Below are 25,041 nucleotides of genomic sequence, written 5' to 3' on the forward strand. Positions count from 1 at the left end.
TGATAGAAAATTTGAGACACCACATATAAACACTTCACTTTGATCAACATTCATGCACCTACAAACAACACAAGTTACATAATTCAGCTATACAAGTTATTCAAATGTTTTGGTGGGGTTCATGTGTAATTGCATAAGGGTTTTGATACAATTGGCCAAGTCGTTTTCTGGATAGATTCCTCGGATCTCAAAATCTGGATTTTCCTACTACTCAAAGGCAATCAATGACAGACGTTCCATCCTTGGATATAGAGACACAATAGCTCAGGTCAAATCAAGATCTGAAGGATGCTACTTGTACATAACAGGTCATGAAGATGGCTCTGTTAAGTTTTGGGATCTATCGCCTCCCTACCTTTATTCACTATGCTGTATCAACAGCCAGGTACAATATGCTATTAGTTTGATTGGATGAACTGAAGGCTTTTGTTTCACAAATTATGGAGGGTATCACATCTTGCAGGAAACAAAACAATCACCTAGTCCGCAATTTACACAAACATCCTTTGTTTCAGCACTAGACTTCTGTGCAGTGTCTGGTCTTTTGGCAATTGGATTTGCAAGTGGCTTGGTAACATCTCTTAAGCACCTGAATACACTTGAGTTGAACTATTGGTTGCGAATCTTTGATTTTATTTTTTTTGCTTATCTTCCTGTAGATTTCACTTTACAGTTTGACAGCTGATTTGCAAGACCTGGCCACTTGTAAATCTGCAGACAAAGGTGACTGGTAGTATTGGTTTTGGCATCATTTTTTCACAATGAATCTTTTTAGGGAGAAGAAAGAGAGTGCAAAACGACATTAATATTATTTCTGTAAGAGGGTGGATCCTCACAAACATATTTCTTGGGAAAACAGCAATCATATTAGTCTCTAAGAGGTCGGTTCTACAAACATGTTTCCAAGGACTTTATATGTGTTATGGAAGTAAGCCAAACCAAAAGTGAATATCTGCACGGACAAAGGCAGCTGAAACCCAAATGGCTAGAAAAGGCCTTTGATTCACCTTGTAAGCTGTGCTTGGCCTCCAAGGTCCGGATGATGTCTATTTAAATTACACACGAGTGCTACTTTGCAACCTCACTTTAGCTCCCTGTCCAAATGTATTAGGAAATAATGTTGGAAAAATGAGCTCCAATCTGTAGCATTGTCTTGCAGTCCAAGTACATTGAGGAGTGTTTTGGTTCTTGTCAACTGACTGTGATGTGATAACTTATGCTCTACCATACTATTTTTCTAGCCTTCTCAAATCGAGGGGTTTGGTTGTGTGTCCCAGCACATAGCATAACAATCTGTTGCAAATTGTTCCAGTTCCTGAGGTGACAACCACCACTCCTTGAGTGTCTTGCACCATGTATTGAATCTCTCACTTAAGTCCAAAAGGAAGCTCTCAAATGATAACTATAATATTACATCATTCAACATTGACACCCAAGATGCGCATCTGCAGGAGTCCTATAGGAGGACAGATGGCTGATTTTTTATCATAGTATGAGTACCTCATTTGGATTCTAAGATTACACAATGGCCTTCATGTCCACACAAAATGATGGGGTGAGCTGGTGCTATAGGACACCAACCTTTGTGACGTGAGTGTGGCCATCATATTGCTTCCAGGCTCAGGGTTGGATCCTAGGTGGACATTTCATTGATTGTGATGTCTCTGCCTTACGGGTTCACCTCTCTCTCATAGGGGTTATGGGGTTTTGCAGCAAGCCGTGGATACTGTCATCATTGTACATGGGTTTGTATGGCCATTTGATGGGCATTTCAGGTAATCACATTTCTTTGTTATGGGCAGATGATTTAACTGGCCAACCTGCATTTCGGTCCATTTATGAGCTGGTTGACCGGCCTTCACCTTGCTGTGTGCTGCTCAGTTTGCGTTTTGACATTCTGCACCTTCATTTCTGATCCACCTGCGGTCGTTTTGGTCCTTTCAACTGTTGTCAACCTGATTTGACTCTCAAACAATCCGCATTTTTCTTGCTGGTGGTTTCTTGACCTGATTTACACAAGTTTATGTGTGTGGATTGTTGTGCCTAAGGTCACCGCATTCACTTCAGTTATTGTTCCCATCTCTTGCCCTGGTTTGAGCTGCTATCTTTTCCTTGAACTGTTGAACCTGCGCTTTTGGGCTTATTAACCTTAAGTACCTCAGGTATTCTCTCCAAAACCCTTACTTAGCTTCTCTTCATTTCATCATTACAGGGTTCCTCCATGCTGTAACATTGATGACAAGCTTAAAGGTCCTCGCTATCTAACTTGAAGTGAAGTGATGAAAGCTTGGTTTGTGCAAAAGTGATCTTGCTATATTGTTTTAGGCTCTACCTCTCATCCCTAACGACGCTCTCCTCTTCCATTTGGTTGGGATGAAGACAACTTTGAGGAAGCAGTCCTAGACAGGACACAAATTATGCCAAAGCGTACTCAGCATAGTATGGTGGAGTTTCAGAAATGGGGGAAAATGAAAACGGCAAAACTCCTGCGATCTTTACCCTAAAATAAATACATAGGTGTCTAAATTTATCAATGCCTACGGCAATATCTATCCCCATCATTTTCTATGTGCTATAGGGTCAAACTAATTTTGCCAAGTGAGAGGTCATCATTGATGCTCTCATTGATGAAGGTTCAAATTACAACATCTTGACTTACCAATATGGACTTGAGATTGGACAACCTGAACTCATCCCTACAAATGTAGCTATCAGATCTTATGGATGACCACCCTATTCCCTCCTAGGCATATAAAAAGTTATCCTGATTGTAGAGATTGAAAGCATCCCATCATTTTTTATGTGCTTCCAAATTGAGAGGATATGGGAGAGGAAGTCCTACTTGAAAGACCTTTCAAGGGCACAACTCAAAGTAAATAGCCATGTTATGTTTGATCCACTTCTTTGGAAAACCCATCCTCAGCATAGTGCCCTGCAAGAACTCCAAATGAGGTTCTATCTCTTGTATCATGCAAGAGTTGTGGATTCCCAAAGGTAAAGATATTCTCCAAGATGTTGCATTCTTGACAGAAACTTGTATGGGTAGCGCAGATGAAGTCTAGCACTCGAAGAGATGGTTTGAGACTGTGACTGCTTTAGCAAGGATATTATGTGTTGTTCCAAGCAAACTAATCGGTCTACACAGTGATCTCCAATGTGTTTCCATTGCCTTTCAGAATGAGATAAATCAATCCCTCAAACAACCTCTCTAGTATATCTCCCCATGCCATAACCTCTTGAAATGATGCAAGAAGTCCTATAGTTATAGTGTCCCAGTAGCTTAGCAAGAAGGCCCTATTCAAATCCATCCTCCATTGAGCACTTTCCTGAGGGCAGTGCTAGTAAAGTCCGTGCAAGTTCCTCCTCTAAAAAGGGGTCCATCAAATGTCCTCGTACTCTCTCTCTCTCTCTCTCTCTCTCTCTCAGAGCCTAGAGGTCCAGTCATCAAGGTAGCATGGCAGTGTGTGGCCCCCTACCCAACTTCTTGTGACCCATGGATAAGAGGTCCTCTCCTCTCTTGTGTTTCCTAACACCTTTTCTAGCATGGCAGTGTGTGGCCCCCTACCCAACTTGTATACAAGCCTCTCATGTATACAGGCCTCTCAATGTGGTTTGGGGGGGATGGGAGCAAGAAGCCATTGGGGGGGGGGGGGGGGGGGTGTATCGACATTTGGGGCTGCTTGCTTGCATCATGAACAACAGGTCCTGGCTGCCCCAAGTGCGCAGAAAGTGAAAGCGGAGCTCCTGACGAGCTCGAGACTCGCCTTGCACTTGGTCCCACCAGCCGCAAAGGGAGTGGGTGATGGAAGTCCAAAGCTCTACCAAAGTTGCCTCTATTGAAAGGCACTCCCCACCAAAAACCTCTTCACAGTGTGCCTTCCACATGTGCCATCTTGTAAAATTCCCTGCAATCTCCTATACTTTGAGCGGTCTGCTGTGGGCTCCACCAGTACTTGGCGGCTAGGTAAAGCCTCCAAGCCGACCACTGCGCAAGACCCAGCCTCAATGATGAAAATTGTGTCTTGCATCCTGGCCTTATACAAAAGGTGACGGCCCTGGCTGACTGCGCGCCAGCAGAAAGCCCCCCACGAGATACATCCAAGGTTGGATGCCACACGGTAGAGAATGCGGCAGGCTCCTCTCAACACGAGTTATGCCGCCTCACAATACCAAAGGTAGTGCTTTGGAGTTTCCAAAAGCTATTGTGGGCAGTGCTTACACCCTCCATCTTGCTGCATCTAGATCAGCCAACTCCCAACCGCCAGATCTCCATGTGTCAAAAGCCATAGGAAATACGACACCCTCCTCGGCCTCCAGTTGTCCCATAGGCAACGCCAGAAAGTTCGACGGACGGCATCCGTAATGCTATGCTTCACCAATTATCTGCTATGCGAAGGAGATCGATCCATGTCCTCCTGCATCAGTACATGTCTACCAATCTTGGTTGTGTACTCCAAGAACCTCAATGGCTTCTTGGCGACTGCAGTGGTCGGCCATAGCCACTCTCTAGGATCCCACTCCAGCTCATCAAGTGGCTTGCTCTCCCATATCCAAAGGTGTCTCTCGGTACTCCTCCCAGAACACGTAAGGGTCCAGATGCTAGGTCTTCCCTTGGAGACCAACCACACGAATCCTCCTCCAAGGAGGGACAACGATCTCCTCATCCCGTTGCCCTCAGTCAAGGACTAGACGTCCCACATCCTGCACGGTGAAGAAAATCCCATAGGGGGTGCCGCCCACTCTACTTGTCACCTGTAGGGGGATACTTGCCGGTGAGAATTTAGCGGCCCACACCTCACCAGGCTCCACCGGCTCTTGGATCGGGGGGTCAAGCCACTCCTGAGGGATCACTGAGTCAATCTTCCTTCTCCTCAACTCAGCTTCTCGTTGACAACTTGATGCCCGCTCAACACCTCCTGATCCACCATCCTGTACACCTCCCGCCACGTCCTGATAGTACAAGCAGGGCCAACCTCCCATCCAACTCATTGGATGTGGGGGTGCTCGCCAATTGGTATCCCGTCCCGATCTCTAACCTAGGGGTTCCAGACCACCGATTGGCGGTCTATCTCCTCTTGGCATCTTGGGGGACCTCTTAATTAAGGTCTTGTGAAGGCCCTGCCACACACGAAGTAGGCTGCGGAGGAAGGAGGATCTAGGTGGCGTGATCTGGGCAGTCGTGAAGATCCATCTCAAGGATGGCCTCCAACCACCACCAAGTGCACTCTTGGAGACCCTCTTGCAGAATCCCTTCCAGGTCTACCTTCCTAGTGTGAGCCCACGGACTACTAGCTTGCCCAAAAGGGCCAGGCTCTGGAACTCCGAGTGTATGATCCCAAGCCCTCCCTCAAACCGATGCCGGATGATTGTCGCCCTCGCCACCTTGGCCCAAGAGTCCCTAGAACCGTCTGAGCCGACCCAAAGGAAACTCCGCACTAGACGGCGAAGTTGAACCACACAAGACGAGAAGCACCAACACGAGGCAATGTACCAGGCCATCGCTAGGAGCACCTGGTTGACTAGCAGGGCTCGGCCCGCTAAGGAGAGATGGACAATACTCCAGTAGGTCAACTTCCGCCTGATAGAGTCGAGAATTGGAAGAAATTGCTAGGCAAGAGTGATGTCGAGTCCCACTTGGAACCCTAGGTATCGGACGGTCTATCCCTTGCACACCCATCTGAACCCCAAGTGGATGCCCCACTCCGTACTAGCGTCCGGGTCTGTAAGAAAACCAACCGACTTTTGCCAGTTGATTTTCGCTCCAGCTGCAGTGCAAAACACCTCCAGAGCTAGTCTCACTCTCTCTAGCATCAACACATCATCCTCTATATAAAGGGCAGTATCATCTGCATACTCTGAATCAAGCAGCTTCGTCTCCTCCCTCACCCGAAGTCGAAGGCTACGTAGCCTGCTCACACATGATCGGAGGAAGTAGGACATCGCCTCTGCAAAGAGTAGAAACAGATACGGGGCAAGAGAACAGCCCTGTCGGATTGATCTCTCCAGCCGAAACTCCTCCCCCCTCTTGCTATCTATGAGAACCTTGCTAGTGGCTGATCTATAGAGTGCAGAGACCCCGCAAATCCATGCCTGTCGGAAACCCAACCTTGCCATGGTGCTCTCTGAGAAGTCCCAGTCCCCTTTCCGCGCCCAAAAAGCTACTAAGGTATGGAAGGAGAATGAGGGCTGCCCGTGCACACACCTCTTGCGTGTGGAGAGTGGGATCCCCTACTGCCTCCTGAAGGAGTCTCTACATGGCAGCTAGGTCTCGGCGGAGTGCTCTCCTTCTCCCAACTCTACTGCCTGGCCTGTAGGGCTGCTTCTTGGCAGATCTTGCTCGACTCGGCTAAGACCTCTGCAACCTCCTCTGTGATCAGGTCCCTCCTGTCCCACTCCCTAGTCAGAGCTGCTCAATCTGTCTCCTCACCTTCTCCCTCCTGTAGATCGAGTTAGGGATGTGACAGGATCGCATGTCGAGGGCTGAAGTTGAGCATCGAGTGTGAGGAGAACGGCAGTGATCAGACATGGTGGTGCTAGCCAACTGCCCTACCTAGCCTCCTTGAGAGCACCCCCACTCTACCACATAAAACCGGTCCAGTCGTTCCAAAAGAGCTCTGTCCAGTTGCTTGTACCCCCAAGAGAAGTCCAACAACCTCTCCCTCTTGTGAAAAGCTGGGTCCCGCCAAGCATCGCGTGCTCCTACCACAAGGAGGAAGATTTCCCATGCCTCCTGCTCCTCCCCTGCCATACCCTGGTAGTCTCTGCCTCTGCCCTGTTGGTGCTCTAGGGTTTCCAGGTGGTTGAAGTCTCCTCCAACAATCCAAGAGTCCACCTCTGGAAGTCCTTTTGCAATCTCCATCTAGAACCTGCTGCGTGTCCTAACCTTTGTAGGAGCGTAGGTATTGAGGACTCCAAGGCATGAGTCCCCCATGTCTAGTCTGATCCATAAGACCCTACCTTCCACTATCGTCTTGTGGTCACCCACATAGGCGGTAAGCCTCGAGCCAATAGAGGTGCATATGCCTTCACTCCTGCCATAGGCACCGATAGAGTACTCCTAGTAGGTGTGTGAGCTGCTTGGAAGTACCTTTCCTACCTGCTAGGCCTAGGCAGGGGTGAGCTTGTGCTCCTGCAGAAGTAGGATGTCGATCCGTCCGGCAAGGGCAGGTTGCAACTCTTGCCGAACAATCAACTTCCAGAAACCATGTGCCCCACTGTAGTTGAGGCTGTTCACATTCCAAGATGCTAGATGTAAATTCATGGGGAAGCCTATGACTGACCGAACAGGCATCTATTCGGTGTGGAAGCTGCTGATGAAGAAGAAGAGTTATGGGGCATGCGAATGCGCTTTGCCGCAGGCTTGGAAGGTGAACTCCATTCCCCCATGGTGGCTCTCAGGCGGACCATGGGGGTAATAGATGCTTCAGGCGGTACCACCAAGGCATCTATCAGCCAGGTTGATAGGTGTGACTCTGTACACTAGTAGAAGTGAGCAGCCGCTTTCCACTATGGAGGGGAAGGGAGGGATGGTTGGGGGGGGTTTCACATGTACTGGGTGAGGATCAGGGGGACTGATCGGTGGGGGGGGAAGGTGGGGAGGAGGTAGATTGTGGGATGGTGGGGTGATCGGAGGTAGGAGGTGGGTGTTGGGGGGGCTATGGAATGGGGTTGAGGGCGGATCCCTGAGAAGGGGGTGGGTGTGGGGGTTGTTGGATCTCTGGTGGGGGAGCCCGTGACACCTCTGTGGGTGGTGGTGGTCTCTGATCCTGCTAGGTGGGACGAGCTGGAGGGTGCTCTGTTGGGGGTCCATTGCACGCCCTCCTGCTCTCTGTTGTACTGTGACTAAGTTTGAGGGACTGACTGAGGACCCCCTTGCTGTCTCTCTTTATGTTGTTGCTGGACCCACGTAAACCGTTAGCATCCATCAACGGGCTTGTCCGCGGAGCCGCCTTGCCTCCAAAGTGTGTACAATCTGCTGCCAGGTGCCCAAAGTCATGGCATCGCAAGCACTACCCTGGTTGCCTAATCACAATAACGTGTTGCCTGAAGGAGTGTCTGCCTATCTCAATCTCCAGAAACTTTGGTATGTTCTTTGTATCTTTCACAGCCACCTGTACCGTTGGGACTCCTGCGGCTATCATTGCATCTGTGAAGGAGGCAGGCATCACTGTGCTGAAGAGCTGCCGAAAGTCCTCTACTAACTGGCGATACTCTACCACCAGTTTGAGGAATAGTAGGGTGATCAGGTGTCTGAGAAACCTATTGTGGAGCACGAATTCCTCCACTATGAAGCCACTATACCAGGGAACCATATAAATGACCCCTTCGTGGAGGCACAAGGTGAGCTATCCACTAGCTCACGGGCTGCATCCGCAGAGGTGAGTCGAACAATGAAGATTCCTTGACCCATGAGAATTGCCTCTGCGATCTACGTTGTGCCAATGCGTAGCGTGGAGTGAAGCCAATCCCCAAGCTCGGTTCTGGATGGGGAATGTCCTACGACCTGACCAAATATTGTTGTTTCTTTCAGTTCTAGCTCTGTGGCACGGATGTCTAAGAGCTGTTTCTCAAAAAGGACCTACAGATTGGGGGCCGTAGGGTAAAGGAGCTGCGCGGGTGGGGGACCTACAGATTGGGAGCCGTAGGGTAAAGGAGGCGGGGACAGCGTAGGGGAGGTAACAGGGTGGGGTGACAGCGCGAAGGAGATTGCTGGCGCGGAGGCAACAGGGCGGGGGGGTAATCAAGCGTGGGGGGCAGCGCGATGGAGAAGAGTGCTTGGCAGGAGGGAGAGGCGCAGCGTGCCACGGAGGGTGACAGGCGGGGGAGACACGGGGGTAGAGGGGGCGCGATTGCGGATTAGTGGCGTGACAGGCAGGAACCAATCCCTTCGATGTGCATGGTTTGCAAATTGCATCCTCTTCCCCTTTGATAGGTAGCCGATGTCTGTGAAACCAAATCCTCCTCTCTCTCCTCGAGAAATCCCTCCCTCTTGCTGACTGCGAGGGACCTAAGAGACCAATCGATTGATGGAGGCCTAGGTTGTGGAGGCAACCACAAATGAAACTAGCACATCAAGGTCTGTTGTAGGCAGACGAGGGGCATGTGAGCAGGCTACTCAATCCTAGGTGGAGGGAGCATGGATGCCACCCCAAATGCTAAAGGTGCTAGTGCCATTGTGGGTTACTAAGCAAGCCTTCCCTATGTCAAAGATGGCCTGGAAGAGGGGGGGCTCAAGCATAACTATCTCTGGCACCACCAGATTTTGATGGTGCAACTATTGCAACTCATTAGCAAGAGGCCTATGGGCTCTGACAGCTTTCCATTCTCTCTCAAGTTTCTAGTCCGATCTCTATCTCACTTGTGGCCTAGTGACCTATCTCCTTTGCTATGTCCTGGGGTGATCTACTACAAAGTGGCAAATAACCCTATATGCAAAGCATTGCCTTGGGAGGCTAGTATAGTATACTATCTAGAGCATGAAATTCCCATGCATTGAGGGTCCTGATGTCTCAAGGAAGAGAGCCAAGTGTGTGTGTGAGAGCCAAGTGTGTGTGTGTGTGTGTGTGTGTGTGTGTGTTACATTAACAATGAATAGATAAATAAATGTAAATTCAAAAAAGTACATGAAGTACTGAAACAAAAATGTGTTTCCACCAAGAATGGTCAATTAAAAGCATCCCAAAAGAGTCCCCTTCAATTCAAGAATTAATGCCTAAAGTTAGATACCTAGCAATCATGTTATTATTAGTAACAACAAGACGAGCATTATGAATAACACCGGACATAGCATTGCCAATCATCCTAGTAGTTGTATTATTCTTAATCCTCATAGTGATCGCATTCAAATGACACACCCAAAAGATCTACTTGTTTGGGCTTTTTTTTTTTTTGGAGAAAGATTTCTATTAATAACACCTCCAAAATAATCCCCCTGAGGTAAAATACAAAGTACAAGGAACTCGATAAAGAGGGTCTAAGTACATTACAAATACAATGGTTGTGTGAACAACCAATCTAGGACAAGTACTTGTTGAGGCCGAGAAAATGAACTTTGATTGCTATACCATTCCCAAGCATGGAGTAATCCTTGCCCTCAATCCATTTGTCAAAGAAGCAACTGCAGTCCAAACCTCTAGCAAGCTACTGGCAATCACCGCTGCACAGGTGTGCTGAAGTCCCCCGCAAGGGTGCCCGTGAGAGCTACATGTATCATGTCTCTCAATGTGTGCATCACTGGTCTATCACCTAGCAATTGGCAGGCTAGAGAGAATTCCTCCAAGGCCGCTACTTGTTCTCTAATGTTGAGCTCTGCATCAGGATCAAACTTGATCTGTGGGATAGTATCGGCCGTGGGAGCTACAGGGGCTGCACTGGAGTCCCTTGCGGGAGAAGATGGACAGTCTATTGTCTCACGAACCAAGTTTTCTCCTTCTTGCTTATGTGCAGGTTCATGTGGTGTTGAGTCATCCAAGCTTTGCTGGTCATGCGCCATCACTTGCTTGGAAGGGAGAATCAAGTTAAAGAGGGTAAACATTGCCCAAAGAAGTGCTGCCAATGTGGGGCTGACAGGGTGGGACTGATAGTGGCAGGCACAGTGCGCTGGCTAGGCTCGAGATGGTGGGGATAATGATGATAATTGAATCAGATTATTGACTAAGACCAACATGTTTCCCTATTATTGTTGAATAAACAGATAACACAGCCACTATCAAGGCGTCAAAATATGGGGTGTATAGACTCTGTATACCATTATGCCAGCTACCTGAGTATTACTATTTTCGCAATTGACACATGGCATGGCAGATGGTTGAACACATGGTGCTATGTGAAGGACACAGTCAAGTTAGTAAATACCATTTAATGTGGCAGAAAATTCTATTACCATTTCTTTTTCAGAGATTTCAGAGATATTCCAACTTATGTCATTCAAGAAAAAGGGTATTTACTGTCTCTCAATTCAAGTATGGCATGTGCAGCATGTCTTTAATGCAGCTGATTGTCACACATGATGTTTCTAATCTCTTAAAAGCAATGCTTAGTGCCACCTATTTTAAATAGGTTGCCAGATTTCTGTAATGCATTAGATAATTGTAACATTACTAGACTTGAGAATAATGTATCCTTAATATATTACTTTATCAATCATTAAGAGAAGAGACAATCATCCCACAATAAAGCCACAAGACACCAAAAATCTACATTCACCTAGGCTGTGCAGGCCCCTTTACAAGCAAACATGCAAATATAAATGAAATGAATGTTGAAAATATAAATGGATATGGCAATCAAGAAGGCACCAAACTGCCCCAAACATCTACCTAATGGATAGAGCTCCTTGTATCCACCACCATGGATTTGGTGATGGGGCATCACAAGTTGGAAATGGCTATATGGCTAACACTCCTCTGAAATTTTCAGTGTGCTTGAATGCTTAAGGAGCACAAATATAAAGAGTCAAAGGCAGCAGAAAAGCCCTTATGAAGAGGTTTACTGAATTGTTCTTTGTAGGACAATATACAAAGCCCCAACTGCCAGTTTAGGAGCTACTCTAAAACATAATGATGTTATACTTCTGCAAGCTTCGCATAAGTTCTTCAGTTTAAATGGTTTTGTTTTGGGCCTTCAATGTGATTTGGGTTGCCTTGAATCTCATGCCTTTCCATGCTTTTTTTAAGACGGCTTCCCTTAGACAGGGTTACTTTTAACATCCTTTTAATAAGGTTCAAACCAAACAAAAGTTCCTGCAGAAGCATACTTAACATCGCATACCTTGGAATCTGGAGCAATGTTTTTCACAAGCCTATACAGAATCAAATGGTCCACAAAGGATTAATTATTTCGGTGTGACTCGTACAAAGTCAGCTTATGTTGATCTTTTCCAACTATGATCATTAGATTAAGACACAGAAATCACATTTGGTACTAAAGGGATGAGTGCGCAATAGAAGTGTGAGTCACGAGTGGAGCAGCAATGTTGAGTGTGAGAGAGAGTGAATCCCAAGATGAGTGTACAGATTTGTTACGGTACACAAAGAATAAAATGTATTTATATGTTAGGGTACAAATAAGGGTGTGTTCACACCCATATAACTTTACATAGAGATGAAGGGACTTTACACCAAACAACTTCCCACTTAAAGGCCCGAAGTGGTACCTTTGAACTAACCAACTCCCACTAATCGGATGCAATGCTCATGTTGAGTCTTTGCAAGACTCTTAGTGAAAATATCTGCACGGTTATCTTGGGTTTTGATCTTAGTCAGTGTGACAAGACCATCTTCCAAGACTTGTCAAATAAAGTGATACAGAACATCTATCCGTTTGGTGCATGCATGGAACATAGCATTCTTAGCCAGACATATTGCACTCTGGCTATCAGAACCAAGCATTGGAGTATGTGAAGAAAGACCAAAGTTCTTGACCAAACGACCAAGCCAAAGAGCTTCCTTAGAAGCTTCTATGGCTGAAATATAATCAGCCTCTGTAGTGCTCAGTGCCACAATTTTCTACAACCTTGAACATCAAGAGATAGCCCTACCAGTCAAAGTAAAGGCATATCCACTGGTAGATTTCCTAGTGTCAAGATCTCTTGCCATGTCCGAATTACAGAATCCTTACAACTCTAGTGTACCCTTTCCATAGCATATACACTTCTCTTGTGTACCTTTTAAATATCTGAAAATACATTTCATTGCTTCCCAATGTGGTTTGCCAGGGTTAGACATGAATTTGCTAACAACTCTCATTGCATGAGAAATGTTAGGGTGAGTTGCAACCATAGCATATATCAAAGATTCACAAGTTGACACATAAGGTATGCCCTTCATAGCACTAGCAACTGCATCATCCTTTGGGCAATCAGCTTCAGCATTTTCTTGTTGTTGTAACCTGTTTTTAGTATGTTCTTCTTGCTATTCAATTCCATCTTGTGCATCTATTTGCTGTCCATTATCTTATGACTGTAGCACAATGGGTTGCTGCTCATTTTCAGCATCAAAAGGAACAAAAATTCCAACTAATGGCTGTTGAATGGTTGGTTGTTCATGTTGAAATTTGACTTTCTTTTTGTCAAGGTCACCTTGTGTCTGATTAAATACTATGTCCTGGCTGCATACAATCTTTCTACCTTGAGAAAGCCAAACTCTATAACCCATCTCTCCCTCATCTCCATATCCTATGAAGATGCTCTTAATGGATTTCATGTCTAGTTTGGTCCTTTGTTCTACAAGTACATGCACAAAGGCATCACAACCAAAGACACACAAATGGTCATATGAAGTAGGTTTCACCAAAACAAAACTCTTAAGAAATGCCATTTCCAATGCACGATTTAGAGAGCGTATATGAATTGCAGTTTTAAGAGCCTCTCCCCAGAATTGCTGTGGGAGATTAACAGTGGACAACATGCATCAGACTCTCATAAAGTATGCGATTATATTTTTCAGCCACGCCATTTGATGCAGGATTGTAAGGAGCTGTCAACTTCCTTTTAATGCCATGCATCTCACAAAACTTTTTGAACTCATTAGAAATATACTCACCCCCATTATCTATTCTTATAGCTTTTAACTTATGTCCTCTCTATGTGGTAACAAAAGCATGAAACCTTTTAAAGGTATCCATCACTTTCTTTTTGCTCTTTAACACATACACCCATGACTGTCTACTGAAATCATCAATAGAAGTGACAAAGTAATGTGCACCTCTATATGAAATAACAGGCATAGCACACACATCAGAGTGTATTAGATCATTAATAAAAGTGACAAAGTAACGTGCAACCCCATATGAAATCATAGGCATAGTACACACATCAATAAAAGTGATAAAATAATGTGCACCCCCATATGAAATAATAGCCATAGTGCACACATCAGAGTGTACTAAATCAAGAGCATTGAACTTCTTAATGACACCAGAGTAATAAGGAGACTTCACATGTTTTCCATGTATGCAATCATTACAAAATTCAAGATTAGAGTCTTTTATATCAAATCTCCCTAAAGAGGAAAGAATTTGAAGATCCTTTTGGCTCATATGGCGAAGTCTTTTGTGCCAAAGTTCCATCTATGAAGAAACTTCAGTCACAGCTAAGAACGTGCTAGGTAATGCTTTATAATGCAAATAGTACAAAGTCCCCTTTTTGTTTCCTTTAACAATTAGCATAGAGCCCTTGTGGACCTTCCAAGATCCACTACCAAAGATAGTAAAATACCCTCTTGCATCAAGCTGCCCAGCTAACAGTAGACTTTTCTTTATGCCAGGTACATATCTGACATTCTATAGAATCAGCTCTTGGCCATTTTCAAGGACCAAGTGAATGATACCTACACCCTCTATCTCACATGCACAGTTGTTACCCAAGTAAACCTTGCCTAGACAACCTACAGCGTATTCAGAAAATGACTCGAGCGAGGGGGTAACATAAAAAGACGCACCACTGTCCACTATCCAAGATTGGGACAGCCCATCATGGGCTGAAAGTAAGGCATCTCTTTTTGTTGATGTGCATATCACTTGCTGCTGTCATAGTGTCTACATTGCATGAGGTTGCAACAAGTCTCTCTCCAATGTCAGAGAGCTCTTCAATAACCACACCAGATGCAACATTTGCCTTTGCAACTTCTTTTGAGAGAGAGTTGTTATATCTTTATTGTCATCCTTCTTTTTCTTTCCTCGTTGTTTCTTTCAGTCTTGCTCTTTTTTCTAGTACCGGCACTCAAGCCTTTTATGCCCTTTACATCCACACTGATAGCAAGTAACATCTTATTGCGTGCCCTTGGCTTTACTTCTACTTTTGCCTTTATTTGTTGCATTACCCCTCTTCTTTGACCTACCTCTAAGATGATAGACTAAGCCATTGCTTTCTCCATTGGACTTTCTTCTGATCTCCTCATTGAGGATAGAGCCGCTAACACCATCAAAGGTTAAAGCAGTGTTGTTGCTAAGTGAAACAACTAAAGCCTCCTAGTTATTATGTAAAGTCATCAACAAGAAAATAGCTTTCAATTTATCATTGAAAAGCTACAAACCAAAGTCCTGCAATTGACTCAAAATCCCTACGAAAAGCACTCAAGTGCTCAGATGTTGGTTTAGACTAATCCAACTCCATGTTCACAAGCTTGCACATGAGATGCACTTGATTTACTGGAGTTGTATTTTCATAAGTATCCATTCACTTTTTCCATATAGCATAAGTTGTATCAAGACACTTAATGTCTATAAGCACATCATTAGATACAAACATTTTCATGTATGCAATGGCTTGCTTGTTGAATCTAGCCTAATCCTCATTTGCCATAGCTATAGGCTTAGTTTCCAAAAGAGCATCATCACAATCTTTGAGAAACAAAATGCCTTGCATCTTGTCTTTCCATAGATAAAAGCCAGTGCCATCAAACCTCTTGATTTCAAGGAGGGATTTAGTGTCACTGTTGCTAGAAGCATTAGTGGCCATTTGTCAGCAAAGTGCTAAGTACCAATGCTGTAATTTATGACAGCAAATAACAGGCTGAATACTCAGCTAATTTCAGCCCAAATTTTCAGGAAATAAGAGAAAAGATTTAGTGTCACTATATTACAGACACTGCCCAAATACAAGTACAGCGGTAGAGGGAATGACTTTCAGCAATATAGCTGAAATTTCAGCATACATGACATGCATACATCATTGCTAGGTGACTCCCACTTCAGCAATGTCACCAAAAATACATCTACAACAATCCCAGATCTACAAATGATCTCTAAGACTGTTGTACCATGAATATTCAGCAATACATCAAATCAATAGGAGCTACCTGACATGTATACTACATACATATTTGTTCAAATCAACTTCTGATACACAAGAAATACCCAAGAATTCTCTGCAATTTCTCCAAAATCCCACAACTGGGAGATAAAAGTCTTTAATTTCACTGCTTACATCACCAAGATTGCTTCAGCAATGTCCCCAAAATACATTACACACATCAATTTTGCCAAAATCCACAAATTTCAGCAAAAGCCCCAAAATTTCATTGACCAATCTGCCCCAATTGCATTAATACGTATTCCCAAGAGCATAAAATGAGCAAATTTAGCAAAATTTCACAATTTTGCAAAAGCCCCAATTTCTCAGGTTCAAATGTGCACCAATGTCAAAGAATTTAGATCACTTGAGCAAAATTTCACTGATACATGAAAAGCCCCAATTTTTTTGGAGCCAATGTGCACTATTTTTGCAAATTCCAAGTCAAAATGTCACTATTATGGATGAACAACATCAAATTTGGGACAAGCCCCAAATTTTAGCCATGAAATTTCTGAAAAATTCTTAGTTGTGCTTCCATGTGTGAACGGGACCTGTGTAAGTGTGCCGAGTCACACCAAAAAGTCAAATGAGCTGTCGCCTGATTGTCGGGCGCTGTTGCAAACTGCCGCCTAGGTCCCGCTGATGACTGTTGGGCATTGTCATGAGCTGCTGCCTGGGTCCCGCTGGTCCAGACTGACTGTCACCAGCTGCCGTGATCTGCAACCTGGGAACAATCTCCTGCAACCTGGGAACTGTCGCTTGCACAGATTTAGGGTTTCTGACCTGTTGCCTGTCTGTCCAGCACACACACATGGCTGAAGCTGATGTTTCTTCGGGTGAACAAGTTGAATCTGACCCGTACAGACTTCGGGAAGCGTGCACACTTTAGCCACAGCTCTGATACCAGTTTGAAGGGATGACTGTGGAATAGAAGCACGAGTCAGGAGTGGAGCAGCAGTGTTGAGTCTGTGAGAGAGTGGATCCCAAGAGTGCACCAGATTTGTTATGGTACACAAATAATAAAATGTATTTATATGCTAGGGTACAAATAAGAGTGTGTTCACATCCATATAGCTTTACATGGAGACGAAGTGACTTTACACCCAACAGGCACTGTAGATAACTCTCAGAATCCCATACAGAAAGAAAGTCATTGTAGAGTTTGATGTTCCTCAAACCTCACTTGGGGCTCAGCATTATATGAGGACTTTATGGCTTGAAAACCTTGGGACCCTATTTCCCGGTCTTCTATCATTTTGAAGGGAGCTTTGTTGCCCTTTAGACTTTTTTATTTTCCAGAATGTATAATGGCAGTCCTTTGAATTTCTGAAATCTATGATGGAGATATATCTTGTACAACTAGGACTTTATTTTGTCTGAAAGACATTACGGCTTTGTACTCGAGGGAAGCCAATGTGTGTTCTTACTTCTTACTATCCAATCACATACCAGGAACGAACCTGCAACAGCCTGAGTGGACCTCATGCGCTAACTTCCCAGTACAACAAACTTCAATCAGTTGTATTGTGATTGCATTTCCTTTTCACCGTCTGGCTGCTGGAGGTGACACTGGCATGGTTATTTCTTCTTGATCCTTGGCTAGCATATCATATTTTCAGTTGAAAGCAAAAACGTTCAGTTCATTCCTGATCCTCTAGTAAATATTTCATTGCAGGTAACACTCATAGACCTGACAACCAAAAAGCTTCTGTACAATGGAAGAAGCTTTTCCAGTCTAACATCCAGGATAATGTCCCTTGCCTTTTCCTCGCTTCCATTACCATCATCGTTTCACTCTTCCTGTGGCTTACCATCAACATCAAAGAAAAAACAAATGGATGTCAACAGCGATTCAACAATTGTACTGTTTGCAGCTACAGAAGATGCACATATGATTCTCTTGGATGGGTTGTCTGGTGTGATTTACAATACTTCTGCACTGAAAACAAAACCAAAACCAGAAAAGGCCAGCAAAATCATCTCGATGCAGCTACTAGGTAATTATCTGCACTAAGAACTCTTTAGAATTAAGAAGCTGCTAGTTTGGACTGCTCTTCTAGATTTCTGTGTTCTTTTGACTTGATTTCTAATATCATATCAATCATGATTTTATTGTGTCATGATAAAAATATTTCACTTATGCACCTTGTTCCAACTGAAATTTTGTAAGTCAATAAATGTAATTATGCCCAGCCAATCGTTCCTTGTCAATGAATGTGCTGTTCAAAGATAACATGCATCCAAACATCCTGCAAGGGGTTCAATTATTAGCCAAGTGAGCAAGGAAAGCACAAGTTTATCATCTGAATGAAGATCGAAGCTTGATAGCACTAGGACTTTTTCTCCTCGATTCTAGCATCTGAGTGAAAATTGAAACTTGATTGCACTAGGATTCTTTCTCTTCATTGATTTCACGAAGGACATGAGCGTTCCAGTTGTCAAGAGGTCAAACTTAGACAAACCCATACAGCAAAAACAGGGAAATCGTGTGGATGAGGTATGGGTCCCTTGGAAACATGCTACCAAGCCAAAGCATTGGGTGTGGTTGCCTTGTTGGTTGTCAATATTCATATGACGATTTTGCAAATGGCCCGTTACAGTCCTTATGTGAGCAACAGCACTCTTGGGCAGACATTGCTACAGCTTTCATTGAGGAAGTTCACATTTCACATGCACTAGAATCCAGGCCTCCTGCTGGTGGCATGTACTGAACTCGAGTCAAGAAATCAAAATGCCACACTTCTTTCTTCTTGCACACTTGATTGCTTCTTGACAATGCAATTTTTGCTTTGCTACTTGGGCTCCCCATAACTACAGAAAGGAGGCTAATTCACTCCAAGCCAAGGTTCTTGCAACATCCAGGTTGCTTGCCTGGCTTGATCAGCACATGGAACATGATAACTTTAATAGGATGGAGTACTCTATTGAGATTATAAGAGATGTTGTCATTCTTGGTAAGTCCCACTTGAGTCACAAACTGATTTGGACCAGCTTGGAGAAACAGCTTCAGTGGCATTCCCCTTGTTCTACATTTCAGCCTTCATCCCCATGGTTGGACTAGGCTTTTGTGCATCTGGGTGATTTCCTTAAACAATCTGCCAATCAGGTTTATTGTAAGGTGGTTGAGGAGAAGAGGTGAGCGACTGAGAAAGCAAATCAAATTTGATTTTCTCAGGATAGTAAAGCAAAGTAGCATAATCAGTTGCTTCAATCATGGAGGTCTAAGCTGCTGATAGAGAATTGGCTGGTCTCATTCACAGCATCTAAAATGAAACATTGGAGTACAAGAACCTCATCCTCACAAATGGTTAGCAGGTTCAATCCAAGCACTCTGATTGACAATTGGCCAGGCAATAGCATCATTATGGAAGTCACCTTTTGATCGAGCAAATGGTGAGTCCAGTAGACAAAAGAGTGGCTTATCTCTGCATAGGATGAATCTGGTACTTTGGAGAAGTCTATGCCCCATGGAAGAGCCCTGCAGTGCAGCAACCAAAAGTGCTGACTTGTTTTGGCCAAGGACTGCTCAGATGGGAAAATTTGTCTGATAAGAAGCTTGGAGCTCTACTGGACTGAGGTGAGAGAGAGAGAGAGAGAGAGAAACGGTTGGGCGCAAGGAGAGGAGCGCGATGGCGGATCGTGGTCATTGCTGTCTGTCCTTCGTCGGGTGAGCTCGTCCGTCGCCCTTCCGTCACGTGGCCCCGCGTCTCTGCCGTCTCGCCCCTGAGCGTCGCCCTGTTTCGTCCCGCCTTCCGTCCCGCCCTGTCGGCTGCCTGTCGCGCCACCACGTCTGCAGCCGCCCCATCTCCTTGTCGTCGCCTGTAACCGCCCTCTTGTCGTCACCCGCCGCAGGCTCGTCGCCTGCATCTGGCGGCCCGTCAGCTGCGCCTCCAGCCCCGCTGTCGCCCGCTTGAACTGCGGGCTCTGCGCCTGGTTCACGCCCGTCCGCCTTGTGCGTCAGGGCTTCTGCCCACGCCTGAGGTCCGCCCTCGCCTGTCGGTCGCCACCCTCGCCTGTCGGACGCTGCCCTCGCCAGTCAGCCACCGTGGTGGTCGCCCCAGACTTTTAACGCCTGCAACCTGTTCGTGTGACGTCCTGAGGGTCGTCCTCCGCCGTGTGCGACACCAGCTTACAAGGGTGCAGATTTCTAACTCAGCCGACAATGCTCTGCACTGTGCGTCAGTCCTCCTTCGAGATCAGCTCGTCATACAAGATGGCTGGTTTGGATCTGGATTTCATAGACCAAACGGTGGCAGCACTTGGCCCGGATTCTGATGCTGAGGAACCTGAGGATATGGTTCCGTGCACCGAAGAGATGCACCCGGGTCCTGACATCCCGCCTGTGGGTAAACGTACCAAGCATACCTCGGAAGAGATAGGTGTTCTCCAGGATCGTTCCTATGCGCAGGTTGCTTCGGATTCTGTGGACTCTCAGGATGTGGACTGGGAGCATTTGCTGGAATTTGCCAACACTCTGCTTGGCGAATATGTTCAACATAATCAGGAAGTCTTTTCTGACTCTGCACCTGACGATGTTCTGGAAGCCACCGTCGACCCAAAAACTGTCCTACGCTCCTTTTCGGTGTTTTATGATCGCGCTGTGATACTCTTCTTCACTGGTCGAATCCCGCTGCTTTCCCTTATTCGCCAATGGCTGCAGAGTCTGCTACAAGGGGAATGTGTTGAAGAGATTTTTGTTGGGTCCCGAGGTTTTTTTGAGGTCCTCTTGAAAACTGAGACGCACCATGCTGCTCTCCTGTCTAAACTGCCTTTGTTTTTTGATCGCCGGTTGGTTCATGTGGTTCCATGGCGCCCGCTGGCAGATTTTCAACGCCTGCTGCAATGTGAATGCCCTGTGTGGGTAGAAGTGGAAAATTGTCCGGGTGTTTATTGGCCGCTATTGAAGGATGCTATGGCCGCTGTGGGCACGGTTCTGGTCCCTCCCAATCTCAGGGCTGTGAATCGCAACCGCTTGTGTATGTTATGGGACACTGCAAGGAAAAGGCCTGCTTGGTTATGCCTCAATTGCTCCGGCATGCATCCGTTACACTTTCGTTTGAAATGGGGCAATTTTGCAGGCCATTGCTTTTCCTGTGGACAGTTGGGGCATTTTATGGCCGAATGCCCAGAGCAGCAACACATTTCAGATGTTGGCCATGTTGCGCCGCCCATGGAAGATATGGTGTGTGATACTCCGTCGCTGGATACTATCCACCTGCCCCAAGTTCTGGCCAAAGGTAAACTTTCGGGTCTGGATTCCCGTGCCACTGATTGGGTTGAAGTACGTGCAAAAAAAGGCAACAGGGTTGTTGCTAGCATGGAGAATACTGTGCCTACTACCTCACAAGATTCCATGCGTACATATATGCGCAGGAAGGAAATGTTGTCTTCCGAGCGCTCTGCACCTACTATGGTTTCCTCAGCCCTCCGTCCTCAGCCCGCCAGGAAAATGTATTCGGATTGTCCAAAGGGTCCACTTGCAAAGCTGGCTTTTGATACCAGAGGCAACGTCATTACCCCGTGGGACCGTTGTTATCCACGTTCCAACCCCAAGCCAGCAGATATGCCGTCTACTTTCAAATCTGGTCCTCAGAACTCTTTTGCGGTGTTGGCGGATTTCTTGGATGAGGGAGTCCTCGACATTCTCGCCGACAAAGTCAAATCGATGCAAGCTGTGCCTCGTACCTGATTTTGTTTTGCATCCACATGAAAATAGCCACGTGGAATGTGCGAGGAATTTGTTCTCGACACAAGCAACATGCCATGTGGACTGCATTGTATGAGAATCAGTGGGATGTCTTGTGCGCTGTTGAGCACAAGAGTCACGGTGACGCCGGAAAAGTTGTGGATTGCCATGGCTTTCGTTTGTTCTATGCAGGAACACAGGCCATGCATTATTCGGGTGTGCTCATGATTGTACATGCCAAATATCAGCCTGTTCTTATTAAAAATGATGTTCATGGCCGCTTTTTGGTGGTTGAAATTTTATTCGAAGGGGAAATCTTATGGTTACTTGGCCTCTATGCTCCGAATGATTCGTTATCTCGCCCGGAGCTTTGGCAGACTTTGCAGACCTCCTTGTCACTTGGCAGACGGGGCTTCTTCATGGGGGATTTCAATATGTGTGTTGATTCTTCCCAGTCCACATCGGAGCACTCGGTAATGGATGCGCCGGAAAGTCGTATGTGGCATGAGTTGGCTTTTGCTGTTCTTAAGCAAGATCTCTGGTCCTGGCTACACCCGTCTTCTACAGGGTTTACTTTCCATTCGGCCCAGTATGCAACAACATGGTCGCGGTTGGACCGTATATATATCATGCAGAATGATGATTTTCTTCCTGAGATGCTCGAAATAAAAGTGTTGCAGCAATATGCCTTGTCGGACCATTTCCCTCTGCAGCTTGAGTTGCTTGCACAACCCATTGCACCTTTCAAGCAATTTCTGGAGAGACTCCCTTTGCGTTTCAACTCGTCCTACTTGAAGCATGCAATTTTTCAGGGCTATATGCAGCAATTGCTTGACAGATTCTTCTTGGACTTTTCCTCTCAGGGCATTGCGTCATTTGAAAGATTGCTCTCTAATGTGCAGTGGGTTGCTCGGCAGTATGGGATCTATCATGCCTCTCTTTGTCGGCGGCGTCGACAGGCAGCGGAGGACCTGCTGGTTTTGGTTCGCTCTCTGCTGGTGGACACTCCGGATGATGCATTTCTGCTCGCACTGGCCATGCGGGTGGCCGATCTTATTAAAGAATTCCAGTTAAAATCATATCAGCAGGCCAAATTGCAACATCTGACAGAGACTTTGCAAGATAGTGCATGTCAGACCCATAAGTTCTTTCGAGCTCTCCACGCCTCTCCTGCTCGAGAGAATATGACCAGACTCGAGGATGCAGAAGGCCACCTTATCCTGGATCCACAGACTATTGTGCATATGTGCAGGAATTATTTCCGCGACCTTCTCGGTTCCGCTTCTCCACCTTCAGCCCAAATTACTCAGGCCCGTTCGGTTTTTTATGACCTGGTCCGCAATCAGCTTCCGCAGGACACGCAAGCTACTATGGAGTCAGATATTGGTGAGGCAGAGGTTATGGACGTCTTGTTACACTTGCCCAAGGATAAAAGTCCGGGTTGGGATAGTCTCACCAATGAGTTCTTTGAAGCTTTTGCTACCCAACTGGCGAAACCATTGCAGGCTTTGTTTCAGCAGGTGTGGGAAACGGGGATCATGCCTTCCTCATGGAAACAAGGACTTATTAAACTGCTTCCAAAAGTTCCTTCGCCATCTAAGTTGAAACAGTGGCGCCCAATTTCTTTGATGGGTTCAATGTACAAAATCTTTTCCAAAGTAATGGCGAATCGGCTCCATAAGCATCTCCCTGCCCTTGTGCACCCTCTCCAGTATGGTTTCATTAAGGGCCGAAATATTCTACACAATGTATTGAATGGTCAACTGGCAATTGATTATGCAAGGCATTCTAATCAGGAGGTAGTACTGATTCAACTGGACCTGGAAAAGGCTTTTGACTATCTGGACTGGTCTTTCGTTGCTGAACTTATGTCTGCGATGGGCTTTGGTGCTCGGATGTCTTGTCTAATCTACACCATTAGTGCTGCGGCGTCTTCGCGAGTCATGCTGAACGGAGGTGTTACTGAGCCATTTGTCCTTGCCCGTTCTGTCAGACAGGGGTGCCCTTTGAGCCCTCTATTCTTTGCCCTTGCGACACATCCAGTTCTTTCCATGTTATCTCATATGGCAGCCTCTTCTCAGTTGGCCGGACTGTCGCTTCCTACAGGACAGCACTTCATTAGCCAATCCCTGGCGGATGATACCTTTATGATTTTGCGTGCGGACAAGGATAACCTTCGAAAAGCATTGGATGTTTGGGGTCTCTTTGGTCAGGCGTCAGGCCTTCGTATCAATGCGCTCAAATCAGCCATTCTAAGTTGCACGGAGTCAGATTTGCAGTCCTTGGACTGGTAGGGTCTGGTTATTCCTCGTGGCTCCATTGTCAGGCATCTTGGATACCCTTTGGGTGTTGATGTTTCCCCAAAGCAGCTTCTGCAGTGGATTTCTCAGAAAATGGTGGCTAAGTTTATGTATTGGAAGTCTCAGGCCTGGCCCTTCCATGTTCGCCTCAAAGTAGCCCAGACAATTATGTTGCCAATGCTCACATATTTCTTGCCATTGTTGCCCTGGACTACTACGATTCTGAATGCTCTTACTCAGTCTATTCGCTTCATGCTATGGAAGAAGGACTCATTGCATGCAGGTATTTCCTGGATCTCGTGGTCGCATGCGTGCACCCCCAAACGCATGGGTGGCGGAGCTATTTTAGATGCCCAAACTCACATGCAGACACTCCGTTGGTCTCTTTTCCGCGCCATGTGCTCGAATCATCATTCGTGGGTTGATATAGCCCGTTATTTTCTTGAGGGCCATGGGCTTCTGCATGGCAATACCCAAATCCGAAGTTCTTGGTGGCATGTTCTTAATGCTGATTCGCGGTTCTCCAGTTCTTCTTCATCGCTGCTTACTCATTTGGTATGTTCCTGGAAACACGTCCTTTAGAAGGCTCAGTGGCATCCAACGGAGGATCGCTTAGCTACTAACTCTTTTCAATTGGAATTACTGGCAGTCTCGCGTTTACTTTCGTGGGAAGGTAAACATGAGCTTAGACCACAATTCAACCGGATGGCACGTTTGGGCTTGTCTTCGGTTGCGGATGCCACCCTTGCCTCGCAATGTGCTTATATCGTTTCGTACAGCTAGGAGGCTTTTCAAGATCCCTCGTGGATATAGGCCTTTATGGGAACAGCTTTTGACGGTGCTCCAGAGCAGACAACCCTTTCCTGCCCTTGCTTCGGATCATCCCTGGCAGGATTGGGACCTACAAGGCCGGCTGAATTTGAGCAAAGCTTCTGCTAACCAAGTGTATCATCTTCTGATTAAAGATCATCAATGGCTAGTTACTAAAGCGAATGCTTTATGGGGATTGTGTAAATCCCGGTCATGGTGGAGGGAAACTGTGATGGAGGGCTGGTTGAACAAGACACCCTTTAAATATAAAGTCTTTCTTTGGAGAGTGATGATTGGTGGTCTTCCGCTTGCTTCAGCTCTTTCCAAGCGACGAATCTCCAATGGCACCTGTTTCTTTTGCACCACTACTATGAAATCCGCCCGCCACCGATTTATTTCTTGCCCCGTCGCTAAGAAAGTCTGGTTATTTTTGTCGGCTGTTTGGCGAGGGG

General features: G+C 45.9%; 1 protein-coding gene and 1 long non-coding RNA gene across 5 annotated transcripts in view; one reads left to right on the top strand and one right to left on the bottom strand.

The window, feature by feature from the left end:
• Positions 1-25,041, top strand: part of LOC148028309 (uncharacterized) — a 185,535-nt gene that overhangs the window by 135,437 nt on the left and 25,057 nt on the right. For all 4 annotated transcript variants that reach the window (XM_087690114.1, XM_087690116.1, XM_087690115.1 and 1 more), the window contains 5 exons: positions 176-385; positions 464-571; positions 660-723; positions 17,246-17,370; positions 17,469-17,790. In XM_087690114.1, coding sequence (XP_087546240.1) covers positions 176-385; positions 464-571; positions 660-723; positions 17,246-17,370; positions 17,469-17,790 — 829 coding nt within the window. The remainder of the gene's footprint in view (positions 1-175; positions 386-463; positions 572-659; positions 724-17,245; positions 17,371-17,468; positions 17,791-25,041) is intronic.
• Positions 16,016-25,041, bottom strand: part of LOC148028310 (uncharacterized) — a 33,047-nt gene continuing 24,021 nt past the window's right edge. The window contains exon 3 of the long non-coding RNA XR_015692714.1: positions 16,016-17,593. This is a non-coding gene — a long non-coding RNA (uncharacterized LOC148028310). The remainder of the gene's footprint in view (positions 17,594-25,041) is intronic.

Source organism: Lygodium microphyllum, chromosome 12, assembly GCF_053477565.2.
Source record: "Lygodium microphyllum isolate KBCC chromosome 12, Lygodium_microphyllum_v1.1.10, whole genome shotgun sequence".
In the NCBI taxonomy this organism is placed as follows: domain Eukaryota; kingdom Viridiplantae; phylum Streptophyta; class Polypodiopsida; order Schizaeales; family Lygodiaceae; genus Lygodium; species Lygodium microphyllum.